Consider the following 12,824-nt stretch of genomic DNA (forward strand, 5'->3'; position numbering starts at 1 on the left):
CTAATATATAACATTAGTTAGGCCACTTGGCAACCAGTGATTAAACAGTGATAAATCAGTGCATTAGCTCCCACATCTACAGTATCTGCACTCAAACACCTGCAGGGGACAGCCTAAGATTATGCTGCTAGTGTGCGGGACTGCTGCTGCATGAGTACAGAGAACACAACACTGAGATAGATAGATAGATAGATAGATAGATACATAGATAGATAGATAGATAGATAGATAGATAGATAGATAGATAGATAGTACTTTCACACACTCACAAGTCAGAAATGTACTTTTGGTCCATACTAGATGCCTCTGCCTTTGCACCACACACACCAAACCCACACCAACTCTGCAGTGGCGTGAGGAGGTAGACAGGAGGCTGCTCTTATTATAATTCAACGTCACAGCAAGTTTGATAAACGCCCCCCTTGCCTCCCTCATCTCTCTCTCTCTACATCCCTCCCTCCCTCCTCTCTTCTCCTCTGCTCTCTCTCTCTCTCTGGCCCATTTCAGTGGTCTTTATCCACAGTAAAGAGATCCGCTTTTTCTCTCCTCCTCCTCCTCCTACTCATCCACCACCATCTTTGAGATAAAACACTGGCTTTAGGTCCCCAGCAGCAGCAGCAGCAGAGGGCTGGCGCTGCAGTTGCGCTGGCACACATTCAACGTGGGTGCACACATTGAGTGAGAGAGACCCGCCGCATCTTGTGGATTTCTTTGCGTACAAGCCCGTGTACATGGTTCTCCCTGCGTTTCCTCTGCCACATCCAGACCAGGAGTTGATTTCAGTTCTCGGAGAAAAATGTGGCTTCGCACAATAGCGACAGTCCTTGTTTTATTGTATTTTTGGGGGGACTCGCTGGCAGGGTTTCCAAATCAGATCAACATTGGTAAGTTCAACGGGATATGACTACATATCAGGCTATTTCTTTGTTCTAAATAGGACACGTCTCCTCTAGTCGCACAGATTTGGTTATTAGCATAATTCATTACTAAGTTCACTTCTCTAAAAGCCAGAAGGCTGTGGGATCCTGCGTGTCTTTTTAGGTGGTTTGGTAAAAAAATAGAGTTGATCCAAATTACCAAAATGCGAGTTTCAGTATCCGCAGTGCATTATTTAATGAGTGTTGGGTCATCACATTTATTTCTGCTTGTCCTCTCTTAAAATTAGATGACCCATTCATCTGTACAGTAATGCGTAGACTGATTGTAGGGCACTGCCATCACTCTGTAAATAAGTAGCCTAATATCCTGATCAGGTGAATAAAAAGTGCGTTCTTTGCGTATGCATATTTTGTGTATTAACTCATTAGAGCACAGTTATATGTGACATTTTCTTTCCTGTAGGTGGACTGTTCATGCGCTCTACAGTGCAGGAGCACAGCGCCTTCAGGTTTGCTGTCCAGCTGTATAACACCAACCAGAATGTGACGGAGAAACCCTTCCACCTCAATTACAATGTTGACAACCTGGAGTCCTCCAACAGTTTCTCTGTCACACACGCCTGTGAGTAGTTATACACGGTATTAACTGGTTAATAAGAATATTCACTGCTTAAGAACAGCAGGAAATCGTCCTTTTGGTAAACAAAAAGACGACGCAATTATATTTTGGCTAAGTTGTATCCATGATGAATCCCCCCCCCCACACACACACACAACACACACACACACAGTAGCCTATGGGAAATATTTTTACTGTAATTGTCTCATTGGCAGGCCAATCCAAAAATTACACAGATGTTTATGAACTGAAATTGGCTTTAAAAAACAAACAAACAACAGACACCTGCCAAGAGTCTGGCTTTATATAGGCTACTAACTCCTCAGTCCTGCAATCCACAATTCAGAGGCGGGGTGATGGAGCATGATGGCCTGTAACACAGTGATTTAGGCTAATTCAGTAATTCCTAATGAGCAAGCACTGTGATGACTTAACTTAAAAGTGGGGAAAACAAACGTTGCTGTTATGGTTGTTGTAGTATCTGGCTGTGACATCAGATAAAGTCTTTGGTTACAAGTGTAGTGTGGTGGTGTCTACTGGTGAAACTGGTTGAATCATACAAATTGTTGCATTTGAACTTGTCATTCTCCTTAAACCTTCCCGGCTCTCTGCTGTCCAATAAAAACAAAGAAATCAAATCATCCCAAAGTAATCTTCACCTCTGACCACCTTCATAATTAAGTATTTGTGGAATATTTGAAATGTAAAAATTGGCTTTTTAGTTGTCATGTCACTAGTTACCCATTTGTCAATGGGTTTGGGTCCAAATTTGATAGTAAGTCCCTTTGAAAATTATTTAAAATTTCACATTAGGTTATTATACCAGTAGCACAGCGGTTTACATTCTTCTGACTATGCTTTTGATGGATAAATGGCCTAATGTATCAACTGTAACATGGTGTAATCCATGTAGTCATCTCTACAAACGTGATGGATTTGATAGGAAGGGCTGTGGAGTGTGAGATGGCTTCATAATTGGTCTACTAGTCACTCCTCTGCCATGTAGGGCACCAAGTTCTGTCTGGAGAATTAATTTGTTATCCCTCTTCCCACCAACTGCACTTCACACTTCACGCTAGGATCAGCTGCAGCTCTCCAAACTCTGTCAGCTGCCATAGAGATTGGCTGTGTAACCTAATGAAGTGAGAAAAGGGCCAAGAAAGGAAAGGAAAATTGAACACAATTGTACCTCATACATCTAGGGCTCGGCTATAATAAAAATGCAAAATGCTGTTGAGATGATGTAGTTGGTGGGGAAAAAAAGCAGCAGCCTTGGGGAGAGGTTGCAGGGAGATGCAAGTATACTCAAATTCACACAGCCACACCTTTACACTGCCCAGTTCGACCACACCCTTGAACTGACGGCTGCTGAGTAATTACACTGGGACGGTGGTGGGGTCAGTGCTTAGCTCAAGGGCACTTCAGCAGTTGCTACTGTGGAAGAAATGAATGTTACATGCTTGGCTCTTGGTTTTTCATTTCAAGAAGGTCAAAAGCAAGCCACTTCTTGTGACAATGTAAATGACCTGATTTTACTCCAGTCATCTTTAACCGTTGTCTTGTGGCTACACTCAAATAACTTCATTACAAACGATATTAGTACACGTTTTGAGGCTACATTTTTTGGATTTGTTGTCATCTCACCTTCTACCAGGTTTTTGTAAGGAACTAAATTAATGCATTCTGTGGAGCTCTGTAGAGTTTAACAGAGAACAAAGAGGCCAAAACCAATTATTGTGTATTTTTTTGATCATGCACCATAGCCAGGATTCACTCTGAGTAAACCTGAATCCATTGTCTTTGAAAGAAACTTAAGGTTTTTCTTCCTAAAGGATAAGAAGGAAAAAAAACAAGATAATCGAGAGGATTCATTTTAGCAAGATAGGCTGATGCAAGCTAGGCTAAATGTTTCCCAGTTGAGTAGCTCATTATGCAGACCAGCCAGTCCAGCTAAGACTAAGGCACTGCTTGAAAATGCACTAAACGATTTGTATTTTAGTAGTCTGGATTGCGTAAGTCCCTGCTTGCCTGTTAGGTGTTGATGGAGCAAATTAATGTGATGGTTGTTATCTGACACATTTCTATTCTGGCAAGAGTTACAGGTTAGTCATTTCTGTGCTTTCCTACAGCTCACATTGTGTGATTTTGGTCATATTATTGTCTACAAAATGTCCCCTTTATGTTAAGAAATGAATGAATGAATGAATGAAATAATCAGTTGTATAAATGAGAGGAATTAGTTTTTGTTGTTTTGTGGAGTTTGTTGAATGGCTTGTGAATGGAATAAAGCAGGACAACACTGCTGTCCTCCAGCTGGGTCAGTATATAATGATTGTTACAAATCCCTGATGGTGGATGACTGTGTTATTGGCATTGCGGATCAATAGGTGGAAGGCTATAGTCCAGCGGTAGTGTGTGTGTATGTGTGTGTGTGTGGCTTCAGTTTGTTCTCCTGGATGGAAAAATCAATCCTCACCAAGCTTTCATTTTCTCTATATCAGTCCCTCTCTACTAATATGTGGCTGTGGCCAAAAACACTGAATATTCAGTTTGATGCTTGCATTGCAGCTATGAAAGTGAAAAAAGACCCCTGTAAAAAGCCAATGATACATCTGCAGCAAACAATTTCCAGTCATTGCAACTTGACTGAATTGATTTCGACAAAGATAACTGCACTTTTGTGTTTATTAGCTCACCAATTTGTGTGGTTGGCTAGAGTGAAGCTGCAGGATGTATTGAGTATTGATGTGACACCTTGCCCCAGGGCAGGACAGATTGTGTGCGTAAATGCAGAAATGGGAGGGTTATATCATTTGAGACTGAGGTCAGTTCAGGAAGAGACAGTGGAGACAAGCAGGGAGGAGTTAAACCAAGTGCATGGGGGATTATTGTTTTTGGATATGGTGACAGGCTAGAAAGCGGGAATCTATCATTATTTCCAAAGCATTTACTGTGTTTGTGTTTAGTATTACACTACTTTACACTCATTCACATGAGTGTAAAGTGCTTGTAAATGAATTGAAATTTGCTGGCACATATTTAGTTATAGTTGATGTTTCCAATCTGCTGTACCACTATGCTATGTAACACATGCTATGTAAAAAATCATGCATTTAAAAAAACAAAAACAACTGTCCTTTATCACTTATCTTGTCTAAAGTGGCAGCAGGATTAATTTTAATTTGTTCAATTTGACTTTCTTAGTTGAGCATTTATTATAGCTACCTATCCACCCTCTGCAATGACTCAACCAGTGTGATGCTGCTCAGACAGAGGCTAATGTTAGAGCACTTCAGTGTGTAGGCAATGGACAGTCCCACTAATGCAGCATAGACCAGTTGTATGTAGCCAGATCTCCTCCACCTCCTCTTCTTCTTCTTCTTCTTCTTCTTTTGCATTATTATTATTGTGGTGGTGACTACACTGACTCATAATCTGTGTCCAAATAAGGACATTTTAATGTTTACAATGCTTCTATTCACATTTACCATGTGAAAAAGTATACTTACTGCATTGATGCTAATTGCCCATTATATTTTTTTGCCCATTAATTTTTTTGCCTTGTTGTTTGCATACAAACAGTGCAGGCGCCTGATGGAGGAGCAGCAGCTCGGCACATTCAAATTCCAATGCGTTATTTAAACAGCTTCAAGATAATATGGGTTTTAAGTAAAACAGAGCTGTGTAGGAAAGGTGAATTGATTACCCTCGCCCGATGTAAAAGTCATATTGTTCTTAGTTGGCTGGTATACTGGATTATATGCTCTAATGGTGTAGTATTCAATACATTATTTAAAGTAATAGTCCAAAATTTTTGGGAAAACACGTTAATTTGCTTTCTTACAGAGTTAGATGAGAAGATGTATATCAAAATGTCTGTTTGCTAAATATGAAGCCATACAGCTTGGTTTAGCACAGACTGTAAAAAGGGGGAAAAAGCAAGCCTGCTCGGTCCAATGAGACAGAATCCACCTACCAGCACCAAAAGTTCACTAATTAATATGTTATATCTTCTTTGTTTAATTTGTACAAAAATCTAAATGTAAAGACGACACATTTTGGTATTACAGGGGGATTATGTGCTGGACTATTTTTTTCACTGTGAGTTGTTGGACAACTAGCAAAATAAACATAACATGTTAATTAGTGAGCTATAGAGGTGCAGGTATCCGGCCAAGCTAGCTGTTTCCCCCTGTTTCCAGTCTTTGCGCAAAGCTAAGCAGAACAACTGACAAACATAAACATACAAACATGAAAGTGGCATCTATATTCTCATGTAACTCTTGGCGGAAAATCAAATAAGCGTGTTTCAAAAAAGGTCTAACTGCTTACGAATACAATAACACACAGAGAACCATCATTTAAGAAGCTGTGTGGTTTCTGGAAGAAGAAAATAATTTTCCATTAGTGGACGTTTTCACTAAATGCATGAAAATATTGTAATATCTAAAGGAAAATGTCAATGTGGCAGTGCTTTACATAATTTTTGCTGTAGTTACCGTAGAAAAACGAACATGCTGGAATGTAACCAAACAATATATAACCTTGGTCCATCATAACTCTGAACTCATTTAAACCGACAAGTCATGAATGATGCATGAGCACCACAGACAAGGTTGTCAAATTGTTTGACCTGAGGGAGAGCATTCTGCATGATAGTTTGTATCTTAATCCACACTCTTTGGCCAGAATAATAAATGTGCATAATGTAATAAGTGATTATTTAAACTGTTTAGTTATTTTTTTATATTGCAGCATCGGAGAGGTCACTGATAATCAGTGGACTAAACAAGTCCACTCTTGGCTTTAAAGGCACATGCCTAAATTAAATTATCAAAACTTGATCAGCATGAAAAACATGTTCACCACCTATCCTTCGATATTTGGACAGACAGACATCCTGTAGGTTTGTGTTTCATGTGAAAGCTTTAAATGGATCCTCTCTATTGGGGAGCCCTTGAACAGAAAGAGACACTTACCCAAAAGCATGTCCTTTTATCACGATGCACTGATAAAAATATCTGAGGTACTGCCACTGCAGACAGAGTCCTGTCAGTTTGGATGACCTACACCAAGTTGACAAGTACTCATCCTCAGATTTGTCATGGCGTTCTCACGGGGAAGCAACACAAAAACATAAAAGCTTTCACAATGTCTTAAAATAAAAATTTTATAAATTCATCCATCTAAAGAGTGATTTCAGTTGCAGGCAGTGCCATTTTCTAACTGATACTTTCCCTGACATGAATGCATGACTTGACCCTTAGTTTAATAAGGGCTTTTCGGGTGTATTGCTGTGGGGCAAGACAACACTCATGCGTCATCATGCGGCATAAATGCGTTAGCTTTCTTTGAATAAAGGAGCACTGATGCTAAAGAAATGACCATTACTACGACCGAGGCTTTTAAATATCAGTCGACGAAGACACCACTGTGAGCAGGCTCATGGCTGTTGTAAGAAAGAATCCCATTTCTTGCTTTTCTCAAGCTGAGTCGCTCAACGCTGGCTGGTCATAATACTGTAAAATGGCAGGATAGCACTGAATAGATTCAGGGGCAAGCCACTGGAGATGTGCAGTTAGTCTTTCATCCTGTGCATCAGAATGTGCTTACATGTCAGCGCTGTAACAGAGCGACGGTGATCACTACTGACAAGCCACAGTGATGCTGCAGCAGTTTGTTGCAGTCTTACACAACGTCCTTCAGCCGGGCTGCCTCTGAAAGCTCTGCTGTTACTCACTAAATGTTACCTGAGATTATCCAAGGACAACAAGCTGTGAAATACCCCGAATAATGCAAAAGATCACCTAAGATGCCACCGCGGCAGTGAATAATTTGAGGGAGCTGCTTTCATAAATTTGGAAAAGTTGTGCGCGCCGCTGTTGTTGAATGTAAAAGAGCAAAATCACTTCAGCATTTTAAATTGACTTGAAACAAGAAACAATTCAAGCCTCATTAGTTTTTTTTACATGTCCTTTATAATACTGAGCACCAGAACCGGTGATCAGAGTTGATGAATTGTGAAAGGGTAAGAGCTGTGTTTTATAATTAATTTTAATCTATAAAATTATAGTAAATATAGATTAAAATTAAGAATTTTGATGTTTTATCAAGTTAAATGGAATTACTTTGCACACAGTCGCAAAATGTTCCACTTTACTCACAAACATTTGCAACTGCTTGATTTTTTTTTTTTATGTAAATCTGTGTTCCATTGTCTTCTGTGGCATTACAGGCTTTCTAAATTGAGTGTTTTGTATTCCTCTGCCTTTTATAAAAGTGGTCCTTGGATGATGTGGCAGTATGCAGTATATGCAAAGCATGTGTAGGTGGAGTGTAAGCAGTGCTTTTACTGCTGTACAGTGAAATATTAAAGTGTATTCTTCCATACAAGACTAATATAGCCGCAGGCCCTGACTGTATATCACTGCTGTAGATATCCTTCTGTCATGTTGTTTTAGCATGTGGGCTAAATCCAGTGGTATTTCTCAGATTAGGGCTAATCCAACAAGTGTTGCTTGCTTTTTATTGTGAGTATCTCCAGGGGGTAACCCAAAGGAAGAAAATGTGGCTTTTACCGCATAAAGCTGTAATCGGTAGAGGAGAGGGAATTCCAGCCAATGTGCAATCACACTGCCCGAGGAGAAACACCTACTCACGCTTCTGTCTCTATATGCCCTCTGCTTTCTCTGTGGTTGGTCAACTGAGACAAATTGCACAACAATGCAGACTGTAACGCAGATACAAATATGAAACACAGATGTCATAACACAGAGATCATCTAAACAGTGTGCACTTTTGACTTCATTCAAATTTTCATCTCAAAACATTTACTGTGATTTTATGCTGAAATTGAGCTGGTAAAAATTGACTGGTACTGACATTCCCATCATAGCCCAGTTTTAAATTTTATTTTTTCATATTGATGTAGCACAGTGAATGCAATCTAAAAACCATTTACAAAATCAAAGTTCACAATCGTTTCATTTAAAGTACAGCAGAATTAGGCTCTGGACGACATTGTGAATTATGCTATTGATGATGCACTTTCAAACATGGAAATTTAAAAATAGGATTACTGGGACTGACTTTCAGGTTTGTCCTACATCATAACTCACTTATGCTCTAAATAGGTTTGAAGGAGTAAGATGTCCAAATGAAATGGAACAAAATATTTTGAATTCTTAAAGGTCAAACACATTTCAATGGATTATGTGGAAGTTACCAGAGGATTTTAAGGATCGATGCAGGACAGAAATCGAATCAACCAAGCTCTCATTTCATTCTTTGGAAACAGACATCAACAATGGTTAGAGTAAGGATGTGCACAGTTATCATATCATCAGTACTTTAGAAAATTGAATTGCAGGCTTTTCACATCTTTCTGCTGAGACATTGCTCATGAATAGAGTGCACTTTAATTTGTTTATGATTCCTGTGCACAACACTTGCATTGGAAAGTAGGCCTTAAGGCATTCATTGGATAAAAACAAAATATACTTATCATGGGTGTATATTTATTAAGTTTTCCTGCATTATGAGCTGTAAAAAAACTGTTGTTCCACACTTTCACAGTCCCAATACATGCCTATCAGAATGTAGCCTAGATGTAATGGTGGGTTAGGCAGGGCAACAGGGATTGGACCCAAATGCAGACAGAACCGGTAGACTGGTGCAATTCAATGATTTATTAGATGATAAAGGCAAATACAGGTACTGTAAGACAGGCAAATACAGGTACTGTATCAGAAACTAGAAGGTAATTCCCAACAAGACAACTCGGATGAACTGGCAAGGGGAGTGAACTGTTATAAATGGCTGAGTGGGTGATAAGGGAATGAGTTGCAGGCGAGGAGTGGGTGGAGTGTGTCAGGTAACAGCAGAGCAGATGAGGGAAGTGAGAACAGGTGTGTAGCTGGGTGTGGAAGTCAAGTGATAGGGAAGGAAGGAATGTCCAAGGGCATCTGGTAGACAGCTTGAGGATAGCAGGTCTTAGGAGGTAGAGACAGGGACAAAGAGCAATGCAGAGGGCTGGGGACAAGAGTGTGGCTAAAACAGTGACAGTAGAATCTGCAGAATATAGTAATGCACCTAAAGTCGGTGATTGACTGCCCAACCTCTTTAGTGTCTCATTGTCTGCTGCCCGGTGCATGCTGGGAGGGCTTGAGCCTCTTCATGTCTCTATGAAAGCTGAAACTGAATTATTGAGAGTGTCAGAGACACAAACAGAGTCCTGAGATATTGCCACAACATCCCTGTACATCCTGTCTGTCTGCCACACTGAACGTCTGCTGGCAGAATGCAAAGATGCTAAGGAAACGTATTACTCGGGATAACAGGGGAGGGGGGTTGGCTGTGGTTTCTGACCCTGCAAATCATCATTCAGAAGATGGCACAGCTTAGCTGCCCGGCTCGTTTCCACGAGGAAACACTGAATTTGCTGAGTGTCTGACAGTCAGCACATTTACAAGATTTGTTGGCATTCTCCATCCAGCCTAGTAATGCTGTCTCATTTAATGATCTCATTTGAAACATTAGTGGAAAAAGATCTTGATTACTTTTTTTCAGTCAATCACAACACTTTATTTCCTCCAAGTTTTTGTGATTTAACATTTTCTATATGTTTTGATGTAACATGCTACTCTTAATACACTATATCAATATTGTTAGTTTGGCAGGAATAAGGCATAATTCATTCTCGGAGCTGGGCGTTAGAGGCAATCTGTGAATCATGAAGGGGAAATAGATCACCTTGATTTACATTTCATAGTTGTTCCCACAGTTGTACATCATGCAGAGGTTACACAACCCCACATGTGACAACAGGGGTGAATGGTCAGGATGTCACACTGTGCACTGACATTTGTGTGTCATTCATTCATTTGTGACATCTTGATTCATTTATAGTAGGAAACGAATAGTCGGCTGAAATTGAAAATAAAGTACCAATAAAGTATTTAGTGAATAAATTCAGTGTTAGTTAGTTTCTCCTTGACCCCATGCTTTATAATTGTGGGACGGCAGCTGCATGTTTGTGCTGTGTCCTTTACCTTCTTCTCTTACTGAACACGTGACCCTGGAACAGGACAGGTATTCCCATGTGGCTGAGACGAGCACAACCTCCCTCTCCCTCAGGAAAACAAACCGACAACTCCTGCTGCTCCCTTCTCCTTCAGTATCGCTGCAGGCATTTCTCTAAGATAGCAGCAGAAAAATGTCTTCCCACCAGGCAGGAGCACACGCCCTAGCAGGTTATTTGTTATCGTCACAGAAAGTAAAGTCGTTGTCCTCATTTGTCCAAGTGCGATATCCAGTTCCCTCAAACCTTGAGGCTCTCACCACAGACTAAGAAAGTTCACCTGCACAAGTCAGTGCAAGTCCTCCTCTATCCTTTTCCTCATTCCCACTTTCTTATATGCATAAAGTTACATTTTCTCACTGGGTGTGTTCCCTTTTACAGGCGAGGACAGCAGCCCCCCCTCTGTTCCCCCTCAGCAATAGAGCTTTAAGAATTCACTTTGTAGGCTCAGCTCTGCTGTGCACATACACTACAGGTTCATCCCTACATCAGCAAGCTTTATGATAGACTCAAAAAAGATTCCCCAGCTGTCTGCAGGAGAGAGCCTCAAAGCTGCAAAGCCCTGAGTTTCGGGAAGACGCACGACAGTGTTGGTCCTACTTCTTCAATGCTGCATCTACCTGTTAAGTTTGACGAGGTAGCGAGAGCTGAAGAGAAGCAGAGAAATGGGTGAGGGAGAAAAGGATAAAGCAACAGTAATGACAGGCCGGTGTGGGTATTGGAGGAAATACGATGGAAGTGGACGGAAAGCGAAGAGAGGTGAATTTTTCCAGTTGGATATTAATCATGCACACAAAGCCTGTCTCAGTATTCTAAACAGAAATGGACAGAGCCTGCAGTGCAAAGATATAGCTCCACATCCCTTCTGTCATAAAGTAAATGATGCGTATCTTCATTGTTGACCATGATCAGGGGAATTCAATGTAGTTGACTAGTGTTCACTGTTTCATGAGCCCAAATATATGATTTCATTAGTCCTTTCAGAGAACAGGCTGTCTATTTAACCTTGACAAACAAAATGCTTTTGCTGCTATTTTGAGAATAGAATTGGATGATATTAGATGAGCTGAGAAGTGTTAATTTAATGGCTTCCCTCTATTCTTTTTGGATAACATGAGCTGAATATTGACTGCTGCAGAAGAAATTTGTGAATGTGTAATTTGAGGAAATCTGTGTCACGTTATACTGTGAGGAGCTACTGTGAAGCATGCTCAATCCAAAACTGAATAGATGATTATGAAGGGAAAGATGTAATTCAAAGCCCATTGAGTCCGTGAAATGAAGCTTAAAGATTGTCCTTCACATCTAAAACAATGGTGCAGCAGCCCCAGGAAGATTTTTGCCTCTGATTAAAGCATCATCTTTTACCAGTAATACCAAACAGGTTCAGCTTTTATTTCTGTGGATGCCTGTGTTTGTTGAATATTTGTGATAAGTGTCGACCGAAAAGCTATCAAGGATGTGTGGATGACTGAGTGGTTGTCTTAATTTAATGCTGAACAAAAGCAAATTTTTAACCAATCTTATTTAAAGTGTAAAATTCATTTCCTCCTGTGTATTGCAATGATCCCCAAAATATATTTTTTTGAATTTCAACTAGCAATTTGGCATATGATGGTTATAATAAGGGTACAAAGCACATGCTTAAATAATGCATAACTATGTTGTATCTTAGCAACAACGTTGCTTAATTTTAAAGTTTTATTTGGATGACATTTTACTGCTTTTTTAGAAATGTTAATTAATAATTAGCAGATACATTCTTTCAGTGAATGTACAGTAAATCATTTGCAGCTTAGTATCAGGACATGGCTTTTCTTAAGTGGACACAGTCCAATAGTTATTATCTCATGTGAGAAGTAATGACAAAGTAATGATGAACTCATAATTAGATAATACTTGTACAAGTAATCATTTGCAGCTTGCTTTACTTAAGGAGATACATGTTAACCAGGAAACTGGGGACAGGGTGGAGTTTCCTCAGATTAACTGGATTTCAACACACATATTTTCAAAAGAGATACCTCATTTAATCTGATCATTTGCATAATAACATGATTAAATATTGATTAGAGGTACTGAGCAGCTTCTGTGAACAGTGCTGGAATCTGCATACTGAGCTGAGGGTCAGCATACTAGAGCAGCTCTATAGGTTTGACCAATATTTGCTGCAGTTATAAGAAACATTAATACAAATCCTTGATACAGACCTGCTTGGTCTTACTAAAACCATTTAGTGTGTACAAAT

General features: G+C 39.9%; 1 protein-coding gene across 1 annotated transcript in view; it reads left to right on the forward strand.

Moving 5' to 3' along the window:
* The first annotated feature begins 796 nt into the window (after window positions 1–796).
* Window positions 797–12,824, forward strand: part of gria3a (glutamate receptor, ionotropic, AMPA 3a) — a 72,489-nt gene continuing 60,461 nt past the window's right edge. Inside the window, exons 1-2 of the mRNA XM_046040385.1 lie at window positions 797–884; window positions 1,342–1,500. Of these exons, the coding sequence (XP_045896341.1) occupies window positions 797–884; window positions 1,342–1,500 (247 nt within the window). The remainder of the gene's footprint in view (window positions 885–1,341; window positions 1,501–12,824) is intronic.

This window comes from Micropterus dolomieu, linkage group LG23, assembly GCF_021292245.1.
Source record: "Micropterus dolomieu isolate WLL.071019.BEF.003 ecotype Adirondacks linkage group LG23, ASM2129224v1, whole genome shotgun sequence".
Lineage (NCBI taxonomy): Eukaryota > Metazoa > Chordata > Actinopteri > Centrarchiformes > Centrarchidae > Micropterus > Micropterus dolomieu.